Source organism: Odontomachus brunneus, unplaced genomic scaffold (genome assembly GCF_010583005.1).
Source record: "Odontomachus brunneus isolate Ranch 3 - 2012 unplaced genomic scaffold, Obru_v1 Obru_scaffold_107, whole genome shotgun sequence".
NCBI lineage: Eukaryota > Metazoa > Arthropoda > Insecta > Hymenoptera > Formicidae > Odontomachus > Odontomachus brunneus.
In genome coordinates, this window is record NW_022639557.1 from 261,241 (window position 1) to 289,085 (window position 27,845).

Consider the following 27,845-nt stretch of genomic DNA (forward strand, 5'->3'; position numbering starts at 1 on the left):
CCAGGATATTCCGCCATGGAGTCGCTTTTGGAGGAGAGTGAGTCTCGGGAATGCATGCCGCGCTCACACCTATCTATACTTGTAGACTCCTCCTCTCCCTCCTTTCTTTCTTCCTCTCCTCCCGCGACTCGCGAAATGAAACGAGCAACTTGGCGACGCTGAAAAACTGCCACGGATGCTGGAGAACGACACAATCTCTCCACGACTAGAAATTTATCCCCTGCTCTTAACCAGAATTCTGCTCAGGTTGACCAGAATTAGTTATCTGGCCTATACAAACAGTTGCAAATCGATTTGCACACTTTTCCATCGAATAAAGTCGTTTCCCCACTTAAAAAGAGCGATCTCTTTCTATTCAGTAACTAGCCCGGAATTCTAGTCACATAAAAAAATAATTACCATAAATTATGGCTAAAAGGATAATTTTTTCACTAAATTTTACTATAATGTTAGTGATAGTAACTTCATATGTGCATGTTACTACTACTATTTTACTGCGGAAAATATAATTGGTGTCAAGAATAACTATAATTTTAGTTGGCTCAATCTCCTTTTAGATTCAACCTGTTTTCAGCTTATAATCAGTTTTCAACTGCTTGGGATCAATCTGATCAGGACCACGAGACAAATTTCTAGTTTTCATTAGCACGACGAAGAAGCTCTCCGCATTCGGAAAGCTCGAGTTTTTTCGCTCTCAGAAGGTTCGCGATCATTTCTCCGCGATCCTCCTCGGTGCATCATCGCCACCGCGAGTCGAAAAAAGATCTGAATCTTTTAACCAACTGTTCATCAGTCAAGATACGTCGATTCTATTTATTCCATTCCCCAAGGCTCGAAACTGTGTTGGGGATTAGGACGCTGTCGATTGTACTTTTCGCAATTCCGCGCGCGCGGCACTTTGGCGGAGTAAATTGATCGTTGCCTCATGAAAAAGGGGAGATACTCGCTGTCGATTTATCCCACGAGAGATTACGGCTGCGGGCTGCAACGAGGCGGTCGAGCGATCGAACCCGCGGGGCGACGCCGCCGCACGGTGCTCGCAATGTCGGCCTGTTACATTTACGCCGCCGTCTCGCATGCGCCGCGGAAAACTAGGTGAACGTAATCGGCAAGCTGCGCGGCACGACAAAACATGTGCGCCCGATAAAACATGTACTCGTTCTCCACCGGTTCGTCCGTGGAGATTCGCCTGTCGTCGCACCTGGCGCAGGTAATGTGCCGGCGCCACGCGGAAACAATGCCGGGAAAAAAATACCGTGCGCGCGCGACAGAGAGAGATATTTCTGTCGTTTGATCACGGATGGCACCACCGCATTCGCGCAATTGCTGAATCCGCGAGCGGATAATCGCGCGACAATCGAGCGGAGGACGAGCGCGCGCGACACCGCGCTGTCACATTCGTCCTCGTCCTCGTCCGCGCGCGCGTGCGTTTCGGTCAATACGTCGTTTGATTAATCGCGATAATGCCTCCCCCTCACCGCCTCCCCCGCGGCCGCTTCTGCCTCCTAACTGAGCGAGCAGGCGAAGAATAGCGCGCGGGCGGCCGGAAAAATAAACCGCGGGCTGATTCGCTCTCGCCGGCCGTTTCAGATAACTATGCGAGCTGGTCGCGCGCGAAAGCTCGTGAATATTCATTTGCCGATGATCTTCGGCCGCGAGCGCAAAAGCGCCCGAGGAATTATCATCGAACACGTGCTCACGCGCGCGCGCCTGTAAACTCACTGTCCGTATGAATAAGTTATGGTCAATTATTGTGTGTACGGGATATATATGTCGAGCTAATAAAGCGCGCTGTATTCGGAGCTGCATTTTGCATGAGTATGTAAAGTGCATATAAAATATGCGGACGATATGCGCGCAACCCTTTCCTCGCCGACTTTCTCGTTCCGCGACGCGACGAGCGCTTTTCTTCGTTCTCCTCGCTCTTCCTCGCTCCACGTGGTAACGTGGATACGCTACGAACGTATCGTTTGCGCGCTGGGATCTCCAGGTCGGGTGGAATCGACGGCAGCAAACTCCAGGGCCAATCTGCCCCGCGATCAGATCTGATTTTTCATGCCGCGCGTCGTTTCCGCGAAATGCCATCGACATGCCCGCCGCGGAATTATCCGGCGCACACACGCGCCGCCGAGGAGAGCCAATAATTTCGCGTATCGATACCCGGCATCGAGCGAACTAACCGGCACGGTCATGCGATCGCGGGATTTGCGAGAAGACGAGGATGGTCGTGAAACGCGCGGTTTTACGTCGCGCAAGCGGTCGGAAAAGCAACGTAAGCCGACCGGCGCGCGCGAGTCGTCGACTGTGCGTGCTCGAGAAAGCGCGAGAATCGCGAGATAATAATGCGAGAAGAAAAATAATAATGTATCGGGGCGACTCCGCGGCGACGACGAAAATTACGTTACGTGGCATACGTGAGCCACGTCCGAAATAAAAGCTACACCGGCGCGAAATTGCTCGTAGCCGCCGGCCACCGCGAAAAATACCGCGCGTTACTGGATAATCGTCGTCGCGCAACGCGGGATCTGAATCGGGATCATGATTTAAATGTGCAGAATGCGTTTCATTCCCACCAGTGCGGAAAATCGCGCGCGGAATTCCCTCTCCAGCTGACCCTGTTTCGAAGGAACATCTTAGCTGCCACATCTCACCCGCTAAACCCTTTGCCCTCATGCGTATTTTCTCATCATGTTATCGTAACATTTCCACTGGTCTTGCTTCTTTCTCCTTCACTCTTACTTTTTATTTCAATTCTTACTTCTTACTTTCTCGTGTCGATAAGTTGTCTAAACAATAACTACGTAAGGAGAAACGTCCGGCACTCTGCCTGTTTCCGCTCTTCCGTGGATTTCATCAAAATATTAAGATAAGTATTGAATAAAATTCAAGCAGGAGTACCGAAAATTGGCGAGCGACGCAACGAATGTCGGCCACTCTCTGAGAAAAAATGCTTGTATCTCTAATTATAGAAAAACAATTACTATAAACTGGGGCCAAGAAAACAATTTTTTCATTGAATTCTACTACAATATATCTTGTATGATAATAATCTTGTATGCATTTTATTATTTTCTACAAAAATATGATTGGGGCCGAAAATAACTATAATTTTAGTTAGCGAAATCATTTTTTTCTCAGTACTGGTAGTTTCTCTCTATCTTATACCTTTAAGGGGTGTCCCAGGATTAATAAATTTTTGTTCTACTTGTCTCTCTCTCTCTCTCTCTCTCTCTTTCCGTTAGTTTGCCGCAAATTATAGATCGTCCGAAACGTCCGCTCGACGGAGTCATCGAACGCGCAGACGGCGGGAGATGGGCGCGGATGTCCGACGCGAGAACGGCTGGTGTATTCCTCTTCGTTATCAGTGGGTGCTCAGCACTCCAAAAGAGCGTACATTTCGTGCCGCTCTAATTGAATGGCTTAATTCGTCACGCGGTGGGCGTGTTCCGCGAGGAGTTTCCGCTCTGCCGTGGTAACGCGAAAGCAACGGCGTCGCGGCACCACCCGCCGTATGTACGCGCGCGTACTCGCACAGCGGGCTCTCCTCTTAATTTAATGCGCTCTTAAATTTTTCACGAGCCCTATCTGGTGGTGAATTATCTCGCGACGCCGTGCTCGTGTGCGCGGGCCTCCACTATATCAGCGTCGCGCCGTGCACCGCGTGCCGGCGACTCTCCACGGCGTTTTCGGGCCGGAAGAGTCGTTACGCGTGCGTGCTCGGGTCCTACCGCGGGTTCGTCTTCGAAGGGTAAATTCACGTCTTGGCAGGAAAGCCGAAAACAGAAAAGCAGAAGCTCGTTAGAACTTGTGCTGGTAAAGAAAAACAGAAGCTGTCTATCACCTGACCACCAGCGCGATTGGCTTCTGCTTTTCGGCTTTATTGCCAAAGTGTGAATTGTCCTGAGGGAGAAAAGCAGAAAGCAATCAGAGCTCGCGCTGGTCGTCAGCTGGTCGTCGTCGACAGTTTCTGCTTCTCTATCGGCACAAGTTCTGATTAATCTTTTCGCTTTTCCGCCAAACTGTGTGTAAATTCTCTCTTAGCCTGTGAACTCATACTCGCGTTTAGCGCCAAACGTGCCATTCTAATAGTATTTTCGACCGCGCCGTTGTTAACCCCGATCCAATTTTCATTGAGCCGAGCGGTGCAATTTTTATGAGCTGACCATGGCAATGCATTCGACGAAAATACTACGGCGGCCGCACGAGTATTTTCAGGTGATTGTTTTGTATGCGGCGTGTAAATGTACGTATTTTTAATTTTGAGAATTAAATCATGTGCCAGTTTGACGCTCGAAATAAAATTCCGCGGCGGTTGCGTCGATCGAGCGGTCGAACGGATCGCGAATCAAATCGCGCGTTATGAGCGCGACGTCTCACGCGAGCCTCTCGTACGGAGAAAATACAATTACATCGAACGGCCGTCTTCGTGGACGTGAATGCACGCATCCAAGATTAATGTAACCAATATGTTTTTGAACGTGAACGGGAATATATGGATAGCCAGCCGTGCCCGGAGAGCTTAGATTCTGGACGGACAGACGTGTTCTCCACATCCGCCAGGATGTTCCGTTCCGAGTTCGTCGCGAATAATTTCCGCCGCCGCGACGGACATCGCGGAATTTAACTCAGCGTCTCGAAAATAAATATTTAGACGAAGCCGAGCGGCAACTCTTTACAAATGTACTCGCCTTTGAATCATTGAGCGTAGGAGTGAGCCGGCGGCAAAACACGGACTTGCCAGCCTTTTCGCGCGATAGATTGTGTCGCGTTTCAAGACGGCACTCATTATCAACTTCCTCGGTCTCGCTACAACGAGACGATCGTGTGGCACCGCATTTCGTCGCCGAGGGAAGTCCCTCGGTTATATCAGAAACGTTGTTTGATGATCGTTAGGAAAACGGATCGAACAGTTGCCGCCGTCACGGGTGCACTCGTCAACGCCTGCTCCTTTGTTTTCGCGCACATGCCGGTCGATGGCAACCTATTTTGCGGAGAACGAATATCCTTCATAATTGCACTCGACCGGAGAGTCGGTAATACATGACGCGCCTCGATGATAGAGGATAATGTTGTTACGTGGACGTAGTTATCGGCGCTGTGCTCTCGCAATCGCTGTTGCGGACGCGACAACTGCTGTATCGCGAATGCAATTGCGCTCGCTCTCATCTCTTTCTTTCTCTGTCCCTCCCTCCCTTCCTCCCTCTCTCTTTCTCTCTTTGTCTACCCGCGCCGTGTGACGCGAGCAATTACCGGTATCATTACCAATATGCGGATTACGCGAACACACGAGCGTGCACGGGCGTTTCTCGCGCGTCTATTTTATTCAGCGCTCGTATCATGCGTACGTACATACGTACATACGTACGTACGAGTTATCCGCAACGCATCGCCGACACGTCGCGTGCGGGGACTCGTCCGCGCGCCCGCGCGTCGTATAAAAAATGCACGGTGCAACGACCGCTATTTTTCAACGGGCCAGCGCGACTATCGCCTAACGGGAGAGGACGCCAAACGGTAAAACGGTAAGATAACAAGGCTCGACGGCGAGAGGGAATGTGCAGCAAGCCGATGTACAATTCACCGGCCCGACTCGGCTACGCGACGGCTACGCACGGCGCAGTTCGTCTTTCGTTGTTGCCCGACGAGTTCACCGTCCTCCTGGTGTACGTAGATGGATAGATAAGTGCGTCTATCATCGCTCTAGAGCCCCGCCCTCGAAGGCCTGTGCTATTAACAGTCGTCACTCGCAACTCAAGTGAGATAGATTTGAACTTGGGAGTTGGATGTGCGAATTGCTCATGCTAAGTCGCGCAAATACAATGTCATGTAAGGTCAAAGTACCAATGCCTGGACATTACACGGGAAAAACAACGCCGTTGGTGTAATTGAATTTTCTGTCATTTGGGAACCAGACGAAAAACTTCGGTTGTAGGAACAGGGATACCTGTAAGAGGCTGTTACTTATCGGTCATTTGCTTTCAGTTACTTTAAGCGAGTTTTAATGCAGCTGAATGTTCAGACAAATATTTTTGGTCATAATGACAGATATATGATTTCTCGTCAGCGAGTTTCTCGTTGTTTTCTGGCCCCATTTATTTTCCATGATCTAAAATTTTCTTTCCGTGCAATAACGCTGGTACCTAATTCGGAATATTCTTATTGTCTTGCTTCTCAAACACGAATATTTAAACTTTCAACGTAGAATGTATGTGCACATATTCAATATGTCTACACATATATATTCTCTCTATGTACTAAACGTTTGCATATTCGTGCATTTGCGTATACTTACAGACAATAAGAATGTCCAGAGTCAAGTATCCGTGTTATTAGTGTCCAGGTGTTTTGGTGCTTTTACTTCATATGATTCAATGGAAGAACTCAGATTCAAGTCTAAGTTTAGATCTAAATATCTTATGTGAGAGACAAGTTTCAAGTGACTGTTAACACACACCTAAGCGCGTACATCAGATGGATATGCACGAGAAGCTTTTTGAGATACATTAAGATCACTTGGTGACTAATTAGTGCTCGGTGGATTTATGGTAAATCGCTGAATCGTTGAGTACGGCGCGATTGTGCGATAATTCTCGCTTCGCGAAGAGGATCCGCGGTGTTCCTTCGTCCCGAAGGCTCGACCCGACGTTACTGTGAGAGTAACTGGTTTTTCAATAGCCGCACCCACGGGATAACTAACGTGATCTAATTACGCGAGTTCTCGCGCGCAATGAACGCTCTGAAGTATTCAGTGGTCGGCCGCCTCGGGCCCGCTGTGCCTTTCTGCGCGAACCATTCCGCATATCCACGCGCTCAAAGGCCGCGCGCGATATGTTTCTTGCGTCGAGCGCTCGCGCGACTACCACCAGATCCCCGTTATGTTTTATCGACGCGCGAAGCTCGGCCTGAGAGTCAACGAGCTCCGGTATCGAGCGATATTAGACGAAAGAGAGGTGCGAACGATCTTCGTGAATTTCGCGTTGCAATGCAGCGCTGGAAAAAAGAGAATGAAAAAGGGGAAGGAGATGAAGGAGGAGAGAATTATATGCATTCATACGCGCGCGCGTATCGCGCGACGCGATATCAAAACGCTCTGTAAATAAACCGAGCGGACGAACGAGGTAAAATGTGTGTTTTCGTTCTTCGCATACGCAAATTATGTGTAAAGCCGGTAATCACATACGCGCAATTTATTCCGCGCGTACGGCCTCGCGCACAGACGATACGAATGCAAATCGAAATGTCCGGTTAACACGTTAGTAGAGTATAAATAGTTAGCGCAAGATTCGATTGAGGAGAGATAAAATCACTCAAAACCTTAAAGAAAAGGTACACATATCTAAAAAATCACATAAAAACAAAGAAAAACTTATCTCCTAATCGCTATTTTAAAGTAAAATATATTTCTTTTTCTAGCGCACCCAAGAACCACAGCTTAAAAATCGGACAAAACTACTTAAACAAATGAGGTTTAAAAGCATAAAAGCGCTCAAAAATATTGTCTCCGTCATGAAAAAACAGCAGCATTTCTAGCGCACCCGGGATCGGGAGATCCAAAATCAGACAAAATCATCTAAAAAATTCGAAATTTATATTCTAAAAATCTTTAAAACACTGTCTCTCACGAAAATTATTATCGAGATTTCTGGCGCATCCGGGATCAGGAGATTAAAAATTAAGTAAAGCTCACCTCAATAATCTCCCAAACTCGGGTGCACTAGAAATGCTGTTGTTTCTTCATGACGGAGACAGTATTTTTGTTTGAGAGTTTTTATGTTTAAAAACTTCGTTTTTTTAAATAGTTTTCTCCGATTTTTAAGCTGTGGTTCTTGTGTGCGCTAGAAAAGGTAGTAAATATTTTTTATCTAAAAATAGCGATTAGGATATAAGTTTTTCTTTATTTTTATGTGTTTTTTAAGGTGTACCTTTTTTATATGTACCTCTTTTTTTAAGGTTTTATTTCGGGTAATTTTATTTCGCCCCAATCGAATTGCACTAGAGGTAATTATTTATATTCTCTCTCATGTTCGACATGTTTAATGTGCGTGATATTACGACATGTAGCGCTCGTGCCGCCGCGACATGAAATTTTTAATGGCAGCTTCCCAGCGACACACCGCTTCCTGCGGAATTGATTTTCACTTAGCTGGAAATTCGACGTGGTGCTGGTGTACCTGAGTGTATGTGCGTGTGTTTGCTGCGCGTAAGTCAGTGCAATCTTGAAATGTTGGACGATGAGTACTCGCGAACACTGACAAAGTCTCGAGTGGAATTTCTATTCAAATGAAGTCCACTCGAAATTGACCGCAAGATAAACTGTTATCTATTTGCGTTCTCGCAACTTGATATCCGAGAATATCTCGTTTTACTCGACAAATAAATTTGTAATTATAAGTTCCGAGTAATTTTTGCCGAGGGAGGCGTTAAACTTCCGGTTACCGCGCGGAATCTGTCATTAAAATTTCGCAGAAAGAAACGACGATGGCTTGTATCTTATCCGCGATATCTTATCGTAGTAACTTTGAGTCGCGCGCGAAATACTTTAATTGCATCGCGAGAGAAGCGGAGAGAAGCGATATCTGCGAGGAGCGCGCATATTTTATTAATTCGCCTGAGCGTCAACGACGTTCGCGGCGAAATTACCACAGGGCGAATAATTAACTGACCATGCGGCTGTCGTGACGTGGTCAGGTGCGCGCGGGATTGATAAGGCGCAGCGTGCGCTGCCCAAAATTGCCCCGGACAAGTTATTCGACGAAGTTACCACGCGGCGATTAGCGCACGTACTCGTTAGATATCTAACGCGCGAGGACCTTGATGGAGAACGAGGTCTCGACTTGAGTGTCACGAGTAATTCGTGCACTCAACCGACGAGGACACCGTTCGAGACGTAGAGATCGCGAAGAACAAAGATAGAGCAAGGGTCAACGGAAAGAAAGGACCGTCAGGCAGTGAGAGAGGGAGAGACGTGAAATAGCGAGGAGAGACCACTGAAAACAGATGACTTCGAAGAGAGTGCATGCGTCACGGTCGGCATGACAAAGTGAGCGACGAAGAGGATAGAGCAGGGAAAGAGAGAGGAACGATGAAGAACGAGAAGTGGGAGGTCAGTGCGGCGTGATAGAGCGAGAAAGCGAGAAAGAGAGAGACACCGAAGGCCGGAGCGGACAGGAGAACGGAGATGGAACACGAGTGCACGGAGTATCGTTAACAGGCACAAGAGAGGCCGCGCGTTCTCCAGGCCTGCCGGTAATCACACAAGTCGGCCTCTCGTTAGTGTTGGACTCGCTCGCGGACGGACTCGTCAAACGTTGACTGTCGCGAATGTGCCGTGAATCGCAGCGAAACCGAGCGACATCGTGACCTCCGCAACGCCTCAAGAGAAACAGAGATAGAGAGGGAGAGAGAAAGAGAGCAGGCGAGCCCGATGGCTCGTGAACGACGTGTGCTTTCATTTCGTCGTCGTTGTCTGGACGAAGTTTCTTCATCGGCGTCTCCCCGGTGACTACGCGTCTTAAGTGGATAGCCGAAGCGCACAGCCGTGAAATTTGCAGGACAGGTACGACAGGTACGTTCGAACGGAAGCGTCGCGCGGAAAGTCGCGTTGGCGGGGTCTTATAATATTAGACCGACTATAATAGACGCGTAGAGAGGTTCGACCGGGGATAGCTCGACCGTCCGTAGATCGCTCTGCAATCGCTTGGCGACGCGCACTCGCCGTGGAGACCTTGGCCGATTCAGAAGAGGCGCGACTTTGCGAAATTGCGAGACCTGCCGAGATCTCGCTCGGGTCGACCGTTCCCCCTCGCATCGGAACACGATTCTAGCGACTCTCTCGTCCGTTGCAACGGCCTTCTCTTCTTCTTCTTCTTCTTCTTCTTCCTCTTCTCTGCTTGCTCTCTAACTTAATCGAGATCGGTGCGTCTTATCAAGTTGACTCAGTCGCGCCAACTCAGCTGCTCCCCGCTGTAATTGCCGTGATAAGACGGCAGTTGATATCGGCGAGCAGGAAGCCGGCTGTCCGCGCGCACGCTTGTCGGAATCGTTGCAAGCCGTCTGATTCGCTTTCTTGTATACGGTCCCCTGTTTTCTGCCTTCTTCACTCCTCGGCGCTCCGCAAGCTACGCCCACAGGTGTGTCGCGATCGTTACCGCAGATCGCGACACGGTTTTACATCACATTGCAACGGTAAGACCTCGTTTTGCGCGAGTGTGCGTGTCTCTCGTGGTTCCGGTATTCTGCGCACGGCCCTCGTTTCCGAAGGTCTTTCTCACAACAGACGTCCATTTTTTGATTGTCAGTTGTTCGTATGCGGGCTGATGTACGCGTGCGAGTGTCGATGCGAAAACATTTAACGCCGAGTATACTGTGAGTTTATCTGCCGGTGGTGTGCGAGACCTCGAGGAAGCTTATTCAGCCATTTCACTGTAATACATGAAAATACGACTTGTGTTTGTCAATATTTATCGACGGTGCAAGAAGTATTTTGCTAGTCGCGCGACGCTCTCCGGCACTTTTAATATTGACGACCGCTCAATATTTGCCGGCGGCTACTCGGTAATTTATTAGAATAATAAATATGGGGCGCAATAATAAATATTGACGGTGACCTGTGCGCTCTTGATGAACCACCGTCGATTCTTCTTCCCCTTCGGATGAAAATCACTGGGCGAGAAACGTTTCCGCGCGCGCCAGGTGCGCGTCACGCGCGCGCCGTCATTGCAGGTGCATATGTATGCACGTACGTGTGCATATACGTCTGTGCATGCACTCGAGTCCTCGGATGTGCTCGCGACTGATGCGCGCGCGATACGCTCGCGATGACAAATGGGTCGCGGCGTATTCGCCTGAGGAAAGAAAAATGCAGGGATATGTAGGAGGGGTTTTCTCTCTCAATAATAGCGTCCCGACTGTCACGCTAACATGTCCACGGCCGATGCGCTTTAGCCGAGGGCGCAGATCCGAAAAATCGATCGTCGTCAATAATAAAACGAACGTCAATAATAAGCTGGAAAAACGGGCGCGGCGGCTATGACGGCAGCTCCGTCTATTAATCGCGCTCTAAGAGCGATTAATCTGTCGTGCCTCCTCTAAGCCGCGCCATCAACGACGTGAACGCGCGACTCCGGACCGCGCGCGACTTTGTTCACGTGAGCTAATAATTGTATGCAAAATCGCTCAACTCAGACCGATCGATTACGTATGCATATTAACGTTAGGTTAATGCTACGTTACGCATGCAAACATCCTCGTAACTCGTACGAGCGCACACACCGCGTTTCAGTCGTTATGTGCCCGCACGTCCCGACCAGAGCCCGGTGGATGATCAGCGGGCGGAGATATAATTCGCTGAAGGAATTCTCGGCGCTCTGAGGTCAATGAATCATACGCCACGGCGAGAAACAAAGAGCCCTCTGACCGGCGCTCCTATTTAGGAATTTACCCCACTCTGTGCTCCTTGAAGCACTTTCCTTGTCGTTCGCGTGACCATCCATCGTCTTACCCGTCGCTCTCGTTAACGCGATGCGTACTAATTGCACTTAATCTCGCCGATAATTAACCCTGCACGCATAGAGGGAATTTTGTGGCAAAAATTCGTGTAGAATCTCTCAAGCGAGGTATGTAGGTCGACATTCTGCCGTAATTGACTATCCTTTCATTTCGTGTGTGCCATTTAGATTTTAGGAACTCGAGTGTGCTATTGGCACAAAATTGGCGTTTCTAGCGAAATTTATTATGCTCTTTAGCAAGCTACACCGCACTGACAGTCTACTTCTGCACCACTACATAGAGAGAATTCTATAGCAAAAATTACTGTAGACTTTTGCAACCGAGAAACAGGTCGACATTCTGCGGCATTCTTAATTATCCTTTCATTTCGTATGTGTTTATATTCTAGGAACTGAAGTGTGCTGTTAAAGAATTTACTATGTTTCTAGCGAAATTTGTTGTTTCTAGCAAAATTTACTGTTTCTCAGCAAGATAGAATTTACTGATAATCTCTATTTCTGCACTATTAGAAACAGTAACATTGATAAGATATTTTTTTATTGTTAATTTCAGAGCCTTTCAATAGATTAGATTAGATATTTTAAAAATTGAAAAAAAATGTCTATGAAAAAAGAACTATAACATTCTCTCCGTGTAGAAAGGAGACTGGACTCACTACTACATGAAATTTTGATTTCTCGCTTATTTTATCATGCTGTGCCCGCGGGGCTTTGGATGCGCTGATATTGCTATATGAGATTATTAAAGCATACCACAATTGTTTGTGTAATTTTATTGTATTTTTGTAACCCGGGTAAGCCGAGTCAATCGACCGCTCTATGTACCCATATAATTGTGTAAATCAAATATTCATTCTACGGTTAATTGATTATAAACAACGGTAAGCGCTTATTATCAATGTAAACGAAATAATGCGAAAGAAAAATCGACATTGCATCGCTTCTCTGCTGGGAGTTTTAGCGTCGTGTCTTTACGAGGATACATTTCGCCGGACGAAATTGCGTTTCCTTTTACGTCCCTTCGGAAACACACAGTGTATATATACGCCAAATCGAGCAAATAACCGTGCCGCATAAGCCTATCTTCAGGCAGTTGCGTTGATAGTGCATCGATCGTGTAACCAAAAGGTTACACGAGTGACGAGGATACGCTGTCCGGATTTACTCGCGGTTAGCGCGGAGAGATACCCGCTGTATTTTCCGCTCGGAAAAGCCGCACCGGGCGTGTGAGGATTAAAGGCAACGATTTCGCCTTTGATTTTGACGAAGTTACGGGAGAAGCCCGCCTGCCAACCGCGCGCGCGGGAGGGTCCGTTGCCAGAATCTCATGAATAATTGAAGAACGAAGAACACGGGATTATCATAATGTGTGAATGACGCGGTGGGAAATCTTCATCAAGGTACAACGACGGTGATGTGATCTCCACGTCCGTTTACGCTGCCGCAATACTCATATGCCACTGCTCCTCTTATTCGTCGAGGTTTGAGCTTTGAGCACAAAACGGAAGAGTGACATTGTCTCTCGAGATGGTGGATTTTTCGAGAAAACTTCTTGCAGCACTAAAAGGAGAGAGTAAAATACTTCACGCAATCTCACGCATAATTGCAGCCGAATAAATTAATCGTGGGGAGGGAGAGAGAAAGGAAGAGAGAGAGAGAGAGAGAGAGAGAGAGAGAGAGAGAGAGAGAGAGAGAGAGAGAGAGAGAGAGAGAGAGAGAGAGAATAGGTGGGTGATAGAAAATAAATATAACGAGAATAGGGCAGACCGGGTTTCTAGAAGATACACGGATTAGTTGTCACAAAGCTTATATGTCACGTAATAAATGTGTAGATGAGTATATTCTTCTCTATAGTATGGGTTGCTTGGGTCATGTTAGTTGGGTGTACGAAATAGCTTATGACAGAAACGTGGTATTTATGGGTGCTTTTTCAAAATTGAACCCGGCGAATAAATGCTTCCTTGTCTCTATTTTTATTGATCCGTTGGCTCTGGAATCTCTGGCCGCAATCTCTATTTAGTTGCAAGAAATGTTATGGGTGTGTTTAGCTAAATAATTTATAAATATAATCTTCTTCATTCCAAATGACCATTCGAATTAAGTTGACTCAAATTAAATGGGATTAGTTGTCACGCGTTGCGAATCCGTCACGTAGCCACGACGTGACTTACGCAAGAGCATGGAATATCATACGCAATGATCTATTATTATGTTATACATGCCACAAGCGAGTATGCTTCAAGCATCCTATAGAAAGCTCAAAGTTATTATTACAAAGTTTATGAGATTATCTTCTCAGTTTAATGATTATTTATTGTATCTGATTATAAGATATCACTAACTCTAATAAAACAATTAAACCCTAAAACAGAAGAAATTTGTCTTGTTCTCTTTTTGTATTTGTTTTGCATTTGTAATTTGTCTTGTTTTCTTTATATAAAAGACATGTGACAATCAATCCTGAGTATGAAGTGGATTTGTACGATTTGGCTTACAGCTTAATAACTTTTTTATGCATAAATATATGAGGATTATTTTTTTTCTTTTACCTAAGTTTTTATTTTATGTTGTGTCCATATGAAAATGTGCACAATATTAAAAAAATATTAAATATATAAAATATATAAAATACATTAAATTTTTATTTTTTATATATTTAATTTTTTTATACATTTTATATATTATTTTGTATATTTTTATATATTTAATATATTAAATATATGTCTTACATCTTTTTTCTTTAATCAATAAAATGTGTAATAACTATCCCGGACACCAAGACCTACACTCTTGACTCGATGTGTGCCAGCTTGTTTATAAAACGTGAAGTGTCATATCTCTAACTCGGTCGCATATTACTTTCACGATAAAAAAAATATCTAGTACTGTTATTTCACAAAAAACTTTTCTAATGGTTTGGTCATATTTGCTGGCTTTACACAGAGATACCAAGGACACTATCTAAATATGACGTTCGTTCGTAATAAATACGAAAATCAGAAACAACCGAGACAGTATAAACTTCTAAGACGTCTAAAAGATGCTGAAAAGAGAGAACGTCTTTTAGATGTTTTTAACACGTATGAAAAATGTCTAAAAAGAGAAGAGGATGCTTTAAGCCCGATCCACACTATCAGTCTGCTCATGTTCCGCTTACGATCCGCTCACGGTCCAATCATATTCCTTGAGTATTTGCACTATCGAGTCGCTCACGATCCAATCCCAAATGATCAGTATAGTTTCTACCTTTCATCGTGAAGTTCATTAAATTTTTTCCCGAAAAATGACGCTATTTTCTGATAAAGAATTAATCATAATTGCTATGGTAATTATGATTAATTCTTTATCAGAACGATGAAGATGAATTCTGAACGATGAAGATAGAGAAAGTGAGAAGTGTAAAACAAAAAGAAAAATAAGAAAAAGATCTATGTGGGTTCATCCCGGTTTCTTTTATAGAATTTATGAAGTAAATTGAAGTTTATACGAATGCGTGCGCGAGACGAATAAAAAATACAGCTCTTCACTTCCTTATCATTGATATCAGCTGATTTGTTTTTTATTGTTTTATTTATTTTATCTTTTGTTATCAGGCTCAATAAGCGGAGCTCGTAAAAATCGACATTTCCGCCAAGATCGTAAATTATGAAAAGAAACAGTGGCGTAGCCAGAGGGAGACTAAGGGGGCTGCAGCGCCTCCTCGAAATTAATTTTCTGGATTACGCTAAGTATGAGAAAAATTTTTTCAAATGACCTTTTTTGTTCGTCAAAAATAAGAAGTACAGCCCCCCTTTTTTTCTGGTTACGCCACTGAAAAGAAACGACGCACACAAACAGCTTAGTAATTGCGAACATTATCTATCAATCCGCATCTATCTGCTTATGATTTCCATATTAAATAATAGCTGACTCGTATTACTCGTCAAATGTAATTAGAATAGAATTACGTGGCTATTAATAATCTACATAATTATATACATAATCAACGACGCGAAAACCGCCCCATTGCATAAAACAAAATTTCGCCGCAACTCAGAGGAGGAATTCACCGCGAGTCCACATCAGCGATTCTCGCTGTTCTTCAATTTACGAGTGCCTTTAGAAATTCCTTATTTATCGCAAACTCTTAAAATGATGCTTTAAAAATGGAAAGTAGTACATATCGTTCCGCTATTGTTCAAGAAAATACATGAAACAGAGCGCGAGGATGGCGTTACAGAATTTTTAACGCGCATCTTTCTCATGAATCATTTGTTGAAAATCACCTTAGAGCCGAATATATTCAAAAGGCGAAAGGGGCTTAGTTGAAAGGTTCGAGATCCCTTTTGTAAGCTATTCTCGGCTACCCTCCATCCAAGGATCAGTCCAAGTAAATTACTCAGTCCGTATGGAAAGCTGAGTGCGTCAGTTGTTGAATGCGACCATTTAAATCTAACAACGAGAGAATAAAATCGTTAACGTAGACGAGACGAGATACTTGTCGGAACATTCTCCTGAGAATTCGGCTAAGATGAAACTGTAACGACTTATCGTATGATGTAATCTACAGGAATCTCTCCGTTTGTTCTCTTTGTCTTCTTCATTGAGTTTTCGCCTGAGTTTCCGTCTAGTCTCCAAGCAACAGAAAATTAGTTGTACGCGACTCTTAATTCCGCGTATAATATTTTTATTTTAATTTCTTTGTAATATTCTCCTATATACACCTCGTACTTTGATAGAAAACTTTTCGTTAGTGTTGTGAAAAATTCTGCCTCAGCCAGAAGTCGAACTTGGACTTTCCAAACTTTAGACTCTGCCGCTATTAGATTTAAATTATCGCGCTCAACATCGAGCGACTGCTTTTAGTGGCCATTCCTTCTTACTGGTTGTGGTGTCTTGGGAACCTTTTCAAAACCTTTGCTCGAGCAGGTCAGGTATAGGTTCGTCTTCTAAGATCGAGTGTCCCCTCTAGATACTTGTGCATCGTAACTGTCCATTGAGAAGTTCACGACGCCCATATTTTTCCTCGTGAAAATCGAACGTCGTGTATTTAGCTCTTTATTTCTCAGTCTTGAGACACTTGAGTTTGATCATTGTCGTATCGTATCCTCATAATATCATTCATCTTCACGAATATCAGTACATCGATTGGGAAATCTGTTTTGTGATGGCCTGCTGGTAACAAGTCTTTCGTCAATTGTTATCAAAGAAGACAAACAGACTCCTTCGAGGTGAAACGAGGACACGTAGACAGACAGGAACGTGTTCTAAGGCTGCGTGTCGATCTGCCCGATCGGCAGCTGTCGGTTTCTCAATAGTGCTACGTATCAATTCAGTTCGGCGTATGGAAGCAAGATATACTTGAGTCGAGGGAATGAACTGTATGTCCATCTGTTTGCGCAGTTGAAGTGAATCATGCTGGAATAATCATAATAATACTTTTGATGCATGAATGGCACGCCTGTGCTTCGCAATTTTTCGCTAAACGCATCGTTCAGTGCCGGAAGACCACGTATTTCGTCGTCTCGTATAACAACTATTGGAGGAAATTATAGGTTAGAAGATCAGAAATTACGAAACAGTTAAGGAAGAAAAGAGAGGGAGAGAGAAAATCACTTTTTGAAGAGCCCATAACACTCCAAAAAAATTATTTGTTTCCTTTTGAAGATTCTTCTTTGTTTTGAATATTCAACTTTGTTCTTTTTTTTTTAATGGACATGTTTATACAGGGTGTCTCATACTCTCCTCCGGGCATTTTGTGGGGACGTAGAACAGGTTGAGGTGAACATAAAAGTCCTATACTATTTTGCGATATTCGCAATAATTATCGAGATATTAATTGTAGAAAATTTGTGAACGATCATGAATATGGTAAATGAATTATAACAGCGACGACTGCCATCGTGTACTTATACTTTAGGTCAAATTGAACAAAAAAGTCTTCTATCATTTTGCAAATAATCACATAGATTTTTAATTATTAATTAAAGAAGATGAGTGCATTATCATGCAAAATCATGCAATAATCTTCTTTAATTAATAATTAAAAATCTATGTGATTATTTGGAAAATGGTAGAAGACTTTTTTGTTCAATTTGACCTAAAGTATAAGTACACAACGGCAGTCGTCGCTACTATAACTCATTTATTATATTCTGCATGATCATTTACAAGTTTTCTACAATTAATATCTCAATAATTATTGCAAATATTGCAAAACGGTATAGAACTTTTATGTTCACCTCAATTTGTCCCCACAAAATGCCCGGAGGAGAGTGTGAGACACCCTATATAAGAACATAGTTTGGTCCCTTTTCTGTTTTTATTGTTAACATTTCACTCGAAAGAAATATCCAGAGTAACGATCTGTCAAAATCGTGCATCCAGCATCGTATATAAAGAATGAATTCATAGGAAATCTTAATTACAGAAACATGAAAGAGAGTCAAAACGAGTCAAGATCGACCTAGTTATCGCCACCCAACATAAATAAATAATCGTTAATGTGATATTAAAACGAATACTACGGATCAATACTGCGTCAATACCGCAAAGTCAAATGAGAAGTTAAACATAATTTCGCTGCATCGCAACTTACTGTATATTGTAACTGCAGTTATTGCTGCAGCTGAGTTTCATAGACAAACGTGTGCGCGTGTGTGTGTGTGTGTGTGTGTGGGAATACCGATGAATCAATGTCTGCTTCTTAATTCCTCGTGTGTGCGGCATAATTAACGCAACGCTCGTTCCGAACACGTTTAGTCATCTTTCCATTGTGCAAATTGTCTCGCGCGAAGTCGCGTAGAGTCGCAAGGACGTGGAAAACCGGCGGTTTAGTTGATGTTGTTTTCTCCGCGAGATAAGTCTTTTTCTTTCTTTCTTTCTTTTTTCTTTCTTTCTTTCTTTCTTCCTGTCACTGGCGACTCTTCTCATCCCATCTCAGCGGATGAGATTATATATGCAGTTACAGCCATGGCGTGTTGATCCGCAAGAAAAATCCGCAACTTCTTGCCTCGAGCTTTTCCTCGGAAATACGCGCGACTCTTTTCCTCTTGCTCTCGCTCTCCTCCTCGGCTTAAGCGTCTTTTCACGGAAGTTTCATTGAAAAGACTACGCCGTCCGATGCCCGTAAGTTTTCGAGAAATACGTCTTTCATAACTTTACGCGAACTCGCCCGGATCCACCGGCAATGCCTTCGGATACGCGAAAAATAGATCCATGCTGCTCGTTCGGCCAACAACCGCGAAAATAATGCACAGTTTCGGCGACGATTAACGGCGCGCGACAATACCAGAGTATATTTCATTACCCTAAAACTACCGTAATCCTTTAACTTCGACACATCGGGAGACGCTCAACGAGTGAATGAAGAAAGTTCAAGCAAATCATAAAGACGTCAAACTCCGTTGATAAGAACAAAGCGCCAACGTTCCACGACAATTCAAGAACAGTGCTCTTTTTGAAAGCAATGAAGATTATAATTTTGGTCATAAAACGAAATGAAAATGAACGGTGTATTGAAATTGACCAACGGCGTGGCGTTGCTTATAGTTAATATATTAATATAATTCAAATTAAATTAACTTAATATAATATGAAACAAGGAAAAAAAAAAAAAACAATTATACGAACAAACGCATTCATTAGCGTCGAACGCGCGCTCCTCGCAACTAGAAGACCAGCCCATCGTTATCTTGGCTAGTTACCGATAGCGGTGAACAAGAAACTAAATAAACTAAATAAACGCGCTCACGACGACGTGACGCCGTGACGATTTGGCCGATGCCGGCGATATCGGCGGCGACAGGCAGCGGTAAGATGTTAATCCATCTTATGTCCGTGCTCCGATCTTGAATTCCTCGCGACACGACGAGGGCAAACGCGTGCGGTAATTTGATTGTCGCGGGCCAGACGCGCATTAAAGTTTCATTTGGCTCTCGCGATTGGCGTCGAGTGTATCGATTTTCGACAGCTGATTGACGGTGATCAAGTAATTCGTCCGGATAAAAGCATGAGCGTTATTAAAGTTTCATTTGCGATGGATTAAGCTAATTTTTGATATAGAAAGAGAGAGAGAGAGAGAGAGAGAGAGAGAGAGAGACTCGTCAAGATTGAAAAATCGACGTTGACTGAAAAAAAGAATTTTTTGTCGAGACGATAATTTGGTACACCGGACCGTAATTAACAAAGCGTCTGCTAATTGCGACGAAAAAATTTAATTATCGCGATGTGTTTCGTTTTCTCAATAATACATGCGCTTGATGTGAATAAAAACATGTCAACCAAATCATTTGTATGCACGAAATACTTTAGTTCCAAGTAAAACAATAATTATTTCAGCGCGAGTCGTATATAAGTCCTATAACTGGTAACGTGATTTTTTTACTCGTTCCGAATTCACGTAATATCCGCGCCGACGTTTAAATAGGATCAATCTGTAGAATTGGGAATCGTCGGGACGTAGGACGAGCTAAATCCGCTCAATGTAGCGAGGACGATCGTATCGGTGTATTTAGGAAGAGGGCGATTAGCGCATACAATTGAGGCCGTGAAAGCGTCTTTTAGGCCGCGCCGATAAGCCCGTATCCACGACCACCATTTAATACCGCGTCGCTCCTTTTACGTCCGGTAAACTTCTCCCACGCTTCTTCCCCGAAACACGTTAGTAGCATTAGCCTGCCGCACTCAATACATATTCCCACGACTTTTACAGTCCCGGTAATCGTCATAAATTCCCTGTCAATAAAAGACGCAAAGGTTGCGTATATAATAAATCACGTGTGCTGATAATAAATTACGCAGTACTCGGCCGACGGATTTACCATCCGCGAAAATGTGTCACATTACCGCACTGAATATTCCAGTTAATATCACTTGGCTCGAGATAACTGCTGCGGGATGTGAGACTTAGCGCGCGTTCCGTACTTTTATCATTCGTATTCATTGTCTTATTACGTGTCAGTGCGACTACAATTGACTACGGCAATCACGCTTCGCGTATTAATTGAAGTGTATTCCGTGCAACTATAAACCGCCCGTACATTCCACACTGAAGAGGAAATTCTTGAAAATTTATTTGCGGGATATGAAGTTTATTTCACGGAAAGATAGAGATAAGCTCTACTCCTCAGAAACAATAAACCTTATGTCCCACGAATAAATCTGTAAATTTTTTCCCGTGTACTCAGATTTTCATTCAAAGTCAGAAGTTTTTCACTTGAATTATGATAAATGTGACATTTATATTTGTAGTCGCGCGGTTCGGTAGGAGAACTCTCGTCCAACTCTGAACTTCTAAATCTGAGTATCTCTTCTCTGGGACGAGTTGCAAGTGGTGACTATTAATACGGACTTAAATGTTTGAACATTCCTGAACCATCGTGATTATGTTTCGCGCGCGCGTTACCATGGATGGTGTTTGGTTCCGACCGGCGTTGCGACAACAATGCCAGGGCATGCAGCTCTCCCAGCGTATTAATCGATCGATATCGACGTGACCTAGGTTTCGTTCGAAGAGCGTGTCTCGGAAAGCAGCGAAGGTGCATTCGATCGTCATCGAATTGCAGCCGGTATCAACGTTGTCGCACACCTCTGCGTGACTGTCACGCGTGTGTCAGGCAGTGAGCGGATCTCTCTTGACCGGCGCGGATTAAATTTCAAAAACCTCACGGCATTCTCGGAGTTCGGCAGATTATCCGATATATGGTACGCTTGTCGCTTTCATAGGTTGATTTTTAATTAAATTAAATTAACACAGGAATCTATCATATATATGTTACTTCGATACCTCGCTCAGAACATATCGATGTACCGGCCGCGATATCAGAGTCACGTAAATCTTGCGCTTAAGCAGAATAAACATCTCTATATCGCTCGCCAATGTACACTTATCGCACGTGTTGCAAGTAATTGTCGACCGTAGTCGAGTCTTTGATAAACACCGTTACACCTATGACGGACTGATAATCGTATCTGCGATTTGTGTTTTCGAAGCTGTCACATCGGGCACAGCGGCAGGCTCGCCCAAGGGTGATCAGAGAGAGGAGCAGTTCGATCGTACTGAGGAACCGGCGGCGGACCCGACCAGCCCGGAGATGGGTTGTTGTGGCTGTGCGGACGAGCCATCGTCCAAAGTGGAGCCCACAGTAAGATAATTACCTGAATTATTCACGTCACGTTTCCACAATTTCGCCTCACATCACAACTCGCGTTCTTCTCGTTGCAGACTCCCGAGAGTCAAGGCTCGCCATCGAGCTATTCGGAGCAGATCTTTGTGAAGGATCGATCATGCACTGATATTTTGGCTCTGATCGTCTTGCTCGTTCTCGTTGGTGGCTTTGTAAGTGACATCATTCGTGTTTCTTTTATCTTTTGCCAGCACACTCGTTAAACATCGTTTTCACGGTTCACAGGCCTTCATGGTGACGAACGTGGCGAAGAAGGGTGACATTTTCCGTGTGATAAACGGATACGACGATTGCGGTAACGTCTGCGGCCGCGTAACTCCGCCTGAAACCGACCCGAAATTCTGTAAAGGCGCCGATATGACCAACAAGCGGTGAGTAGTTTACATTGCCTTTCTACCATCTGGAGAGAAGATGGCTGTAAAAGTAATGAAGCATTTGACAGAAAGAGAGGAGGTCTCATTCGATCGTTTTTCCAAATCAATCGATCGCTCTGCATTGCATTTAGGTATCTCGAGGTGGAAATGGGGCTGAAGGGAGTGCAACATCGCAAGTGTGTGGAGAGCTGCGACTCAACGGCAGACAAACCGAAGTGAGTATCGTCCGAGATCGAAACTCGATGAGGCCACGCCGTCCTTTCCGTCTCGCCGTTCATCGAGGCGCGGCTGGTTTAAAAATTAATTCCTTAATCTCATCTTTAGCGGAACCCTCTTATGTATGGCCTCAAGAGTACTCTTCCAAAGCCAGCAGAAAAATACTCTAAGCACAGTATCATTCTTCTTCATTAGAAGAGAAATACCCCTTTTTGTAGAACTTTCCGCTTAGAATATGGAATTGCGGGTAAAATTGCACCTTGCAACTAGAGTTTTCTCTTTTCTGAACGTTTTTCTTTTTATTTCACAAGAACTCTCTTGAGGAATCCACTGAGGATGAGATTATATTATTTTCTGAGTGTAATCGTGCGCGCGAATTCTCGATTGTTCTCGTTCATAGTTACGTTTCATCCACCATCTTAATTTCCCGTGTTCGTTTCGCAGAATGCTGTTCCTGAACCGTTGCGTGCAAAAACAGGCAACTGACACCATCCATTCAATAATAAGGAATCTTGGCTTGGATAGCTTTTACAGAGTAAGTGGGCATTCTTGAGAAAATGTTGCTTATTCGCTCATTAAATAATCTATCATCGTTTCGCGTGCAGAAGTCCCTTAATATCGCCGGGCTTTCGTGTCAACATTCAGCGAAAATCAATGCCGATCTAAATCAATACTGTGGAACACGATTCGATATCGTATGTTAATCTCTTGTATATACTCTCGGACATTTCCGATCTTATCGATCAAGAGATAGCTTATCCGATGTTCCGGGAATACACCTCGTGTCGTGTTATCTGACCATTGTTGTCTCTTTTCGCGTGAGAAATACATGCGATTGTCAGCCGTTCCGTTATTAGACGGACAAAATACGAGATGATATGGTTTTGCCGACGAAACATCACACACGCGTCACTCGGTCGTCGAACCTTATTTTGAAACTTATTTTGAAAATAACGGTAAACTAGGTAGATACGTCAGGAATAGATGGATATTTTGGCTGGGCGCGCGGAGTATTTTACAGCGATCCGATATCGTGTTGCGCTCAAATCGAAGTCTCTCAAATTACATTAACCCAATTTCTGGGGAGAGTTACTTGTTTCGGTTACGTACACACTGTGCTCTTTCCCCGGCGTGACATGGACACGATCAGTGCGCTCTCGAGAATAATAGACCGATTGCTTCGTTAGTCGGGCGAAATAGTCGAAGAGAGCGACGTAGCGTGTCGATATGACAAATTCACATGCAATTCACGAAGTTATTATTGCAGGAAGCGGTCAGCGATCTGGGGGTTGCTTGGCGCGAATTGATCTATCTCCTGCTCATAGCATTGGGTACGTATATTTCCCGAAACTCGGCGCGATATTTCAGAATCGTATTATTTCCAGTGTCCGATCGAACGTTCAATTAAACACGAGAGTGCCGCGAGACATGATTTACACGGTGTAATATAAATCCAAGAAATTCCAGATCGCGTTTCTCTCCATGCTTGTGTGTGTGTATGCGAGTAATTGCGCAGCAGAATCTTTTCTTCTTTTATCCGGACGATACGACACTCTCGTGTATTAAATTTCGGGAATAAGTTTTTACATCGGCGTCCACGAACGCAACGTGATCTCGAGTGATTGATTGCGGCCGATTGGTTTTTCAGCCATCTCGCTCGCCATCCTGGTGGCTTTCCGCTATATGGTGCAATGGATCATTTATATCGTATTGATCGGCGTAATTATCGCCTGCATCGGCGGCACGACGTATCTCTGGTAAAAAGGCAACTGTTTCCAGATTAAAATCATATATATATATATATATATAGCGAGCAAAAGAAGAATCTCATGTTTAGTTTTTTAATTTGGGAATTCAAGAGACTAATGGGAATAACAGTATTATATTAATACTTCAATCACCTGAGATTCTAATTATTTCCAGCAATATCAATTTTTAATTTCGATTATTCATGATTATAATAATTTTGACGCCACTAATGTGTCATCTTTTCCAAATAGGTTAGCGTGGTACAATGAAAATGCGGCCGTAAAAGCGAACGCGATACTCCCCGAGGATTCCAGCGTGGAGCCCTACTTCATCTACGCTATTATTATGTCGGTCGTTACGGTAAGAGAAACCGTTATGTATCTGCCATTGCGCTTTCTCATAAACAATTCACACGAACACGCATGCATGCACGCATATACACACATAATAGCGTATATATGCACACGCATTTCTCGCAGGCTATCACGCTTCTGGTGGTCCTGGTGATGAGGAAACGGATCGCGCTGGTCATGCAGCTCTTCCGGGAGGCGGGCAAGGCGGTGTGCGCGATGCCGGCCTTGCTGTTTCAGCCGATCTACGTGAGTGCATCTCGATTCAATTACACCGTGGCTGTATTTTCGTTTCGTCGAACAGAAGAACGTTGGACCTCGCAAACGCGAAATCCTATTTTCAGACGTATCTGCTGATCGGTCTCACGGTGGTAGCGTGGATGTATTGTATGCTGTGGATCGAGAGCGCCGGTGACATTTATGTCAATAAGAAGAATCACATTCACTTCCGCAAGGACGCCTTACTTATTGTACGTGAGCGCATCTCATCTCTTTTTCTTCTCCTCGTCTGTATGATCGCGATATATCACTATAATATAATTGATACAGGCGACGAGGTGGTACAATCTGTTCCTGTTCTTCGTGTCGTGCGAGTTTTATTTGGGTTGCCAACACTTGGTCGTCGCTTGCGCCGTCGCTCGGTGGTTCTTCACGAGGTGAGTCGCTCGCAAAAAACCGAGCAAAGAGCAAACGATAAAAAGTAAACTCTCGTCATGCTCGTGGCTGGAGAAGAAGTGCGAGTCCCTGATAACTATGCGAACGTAGCTTCGTCAGTTTCAATCTCACGCTTAATATTAGTCGTGAACTTGCTTGAAAACTAATCGTTTGACCTCTCATCAGTAGTGTTTGTCTCGTCTGTGGGAGTTTGAATGAACGAATTGTGTTCACAGGGACAAGAAGCGCCTCTCCCTCGCGGTGACACGCGGTTTCGGCTATCTCATGAGATATCACTTGGGCACCGTCGCCTTCGGATCTCTGATAATAGGCATCGTTCGGCTTATCAGAGCCATGATTTCTTTCGTTCAAAATCATCTGAAGCGTTATGACAACAGCTGCGTGAAAGGGATACTCTGGTGTTGTCAATGTTGCCTTTGGTGCTTCGAGTGCGCTCTGAAATTTCTCACTAGGAATGCTTACATCGAAACAGGTAACCGAAGTGTATCTTGTATACCGCGACATAGCTAGAAATTCGTATCGTTCATCGATTGCGAGTCTTCCTTTGTAACTTTCATGAGCTACTTTCACGAATGATATCATGGAACGATGAAATAAACTTTACTCATTCGTTGCGACTTTTGTGATCACAAATAACGATACATTATATTTTCAGCTATATACGGGTGCAACTTCTGCACGGGCGGAAGGAAGGCCTTCCAGGCTTTATCAAGCAACATTCTGCGAGTAGCAGCAATCAACAGTGTGGGTGACTTCGTCCTGTTCCTGGGTAAAGTTTTGGTTATCACCTTGACCGTTATTTCGGGGATATATTTGATGCAGGTACGAGTCGATCATACCGTTTGACTTTGGTTGGTTCTCATGATGTACTGAAATTTCGCCTGTTTCGCAGAAAAAAGATGGTCTCCATCATCCTTGGGTGCCGATCACTATCGCAGGAATATTCGCGTTTTTAGTCGCGCATTGCTTCATTTCTATCTATGAGGTGAGCAACATACAAGTCAAATGACGCGGTAGAGACGAATACTGTTGAGAATTAACGATCCGTTTTTTTTGCAGATGATCATCGATACGATATTTATATGCTTCTGCGAAGATTGCGAGAAGAATGACGGTATCGGCCGGCCTTACTTCATGAGCCGCGGCTTGATGGTTAGTATCAGTTACAACGCGCGTCTTTCAATTGTTATGTAGGGAAAAAAGTTTAGTTGCATTAACCAAATGTCTCTGGTAAAAAATAAACGAACCAGAATTGCAGTCGAATTTATTATTTGACAAAATCGACAGAATTTCTGGTTAACAAGTTAACAAGATTTTCAAACAGAACTTGCAACTGTTCAATTTGAACAAAATCGCCAAAAAAAAAAAATCATAAATCTTGTTTGGTTAACCAGAATCTTGTTAGCTTAAACACAAAATTCTGATAATTTCAACCGGAATTCTAATTCATTCACATTTCACTAGACATTTGATTGATCTACCTAAATTCTTTTGTCCCGTGAAGAACTTCTAAAGAATTATTTCACTCGTAACAATTCTTTATTTCATTTAGGAGTTCGTGGAGAACAGTAAGAAAGCTCTGAGACATTTGGATCAGCGGCAGGAAGCCGCTACGTAACAAGCGTCAAGGATCGTTCGAATGATTTTGTGATATGGGAAAGAGCAGTGTTGCGCGAAAACTCGAATATCTCAGTTAAAAACGCAAGACTGAAAGAGACGTGGAGAACGCATGTTGGAATTTGACGTGCAGAATGAATAGTGAATTCTCCCGACGAATTGGGTGAATCGCGGAGCAGAGAAACACGCGCAAAGAAACGGGATTTTTCTTTTATATGTAACACGCACAAGACACGTCTTCTCTTCTTATACAGCCCAGTTACCGCAGTTATTCCACGTCAATATGACGTGGTAATTGTACAATCGATCGTATCGCCAATCGATCTGATGGACTGATTTACATTACGAAGAATGTTTGCGAGTCATTCTATATTTTCGAAGTTCCTGTTTCTAAAAATATTTATGGCCGCTACGATAACGTTGAATACTTTTTTATATGAACACAGAGAGAGAGATATTACGAACTTAGTTAACTTAGATACGATAAGCATATAATGATTGTTACGAGCACGCCGATTGGCAGTCCAAATTCATTTCGAATCATTCGAGATGATCAACGAACAAATTTACTTATGAGGCGCCTGTCTCGCACTCGAGCGTATGAGAGTCACTCACACAGGTGTTACTATTTTACCGTTGTATATACATTTCTTTTTATAACCAAGTGCCTACACATAAGCTAGATTTCGTTAGAGTCCACTTTGCGAGGCTTATATTCGTGACACACATGCGCGCGTACATAGAATTCTATTTATAGTTCTATACGCTGTTTTTTGCATACACGGGATAAAATTAAAGATTTACAGATGTACTCTTGTTGCAACACGCACGTATAATTGGAAATCTTGAAATGCTCTCTTGTAAATCGAATTTTGCCTCGATTTCTGCTTCGTCGCGAATTACGGCTCGTCCAAAGTGGCCTCGAGCCGCGACAGTCCAATTTTAGTACAAACGCCATTAATAAGACATGAGAACAAGCTCGATAGAAGCTCGCCGTTGATTACGATACAGTTATGTAATTTCGGAAGAGATCTATAAAGATATATAAGCAGAGATTATAATATTGTATGCGTATTGTGAAATGATTAGTGTATGAAAGTTAAAGAATATTATAAAGAATTTACGGCAGACACCCGCATTCCACATGTACAAGCCCGACAAACTCGTTTTACGCGCAGCTACTGCTACTTA

At 43.9% G+C, this 27,845-nt stretch overlaps 1 protein-coding gene across 7 annotated transcripts; it reads left to right on the forward strand.

Moving 5' to 3' along the window:
• Positions 1-27,784, forward strand: LOC116849124 (choline transporter-like protein 1). Of its 7 annotated transcripts, XM_032825970.1 has the most exons (18): positions 14,875-17,041; positions 20,989-21,191; positions 21,480-21,631; positions 21,712-21,825; positions 21,899-22,044; positions 22,179-22,262; positions 22,708-22,798; positions 23,531-23,594; positions 23,912-24,020; positions 24,264-24,372; positions 24,492-24,611; positions 24,707-24,832; positions 24,912-25,018; positions 25,253-25,509; positions 25,693-25,859; positions 25,930-26,022; positions 26,097-26,189; positions 26,590-27,784. In XM_032825970.1, exons 3-18 carry the CDS (start codon positions 21,581-21,583, stop codon positions 26,653-26,655), a joined length of 1,797 nt encoding a protein of 598 aa, XP_032681861.1. In that variant the 5' UTR covers positions 14,875-17,041; positions 20,989-21,191; positions 21,480-21,580; the 3' UTR covers positions 26,656-27,784. The 7 variants fall into 7 exon arrangements, with proteins under 7 accessions (XP_032681859.1, XP_032681863.1, XP_032681860.1 ...); XM_032825968.1 differs by lacking the exons at positions 14,875-17,041; positions 20,989-21,191 and adding an exon at positions 1-37; XM_032825972.1 differs by lacking the exons at positions 14,875-17,041; positions 20,989-21,191 and adding an exon at positions 8,769-9,556.
• The last annotated feature ends 61 nt before the right edge of the window (positions 27,785-27,845 follow it).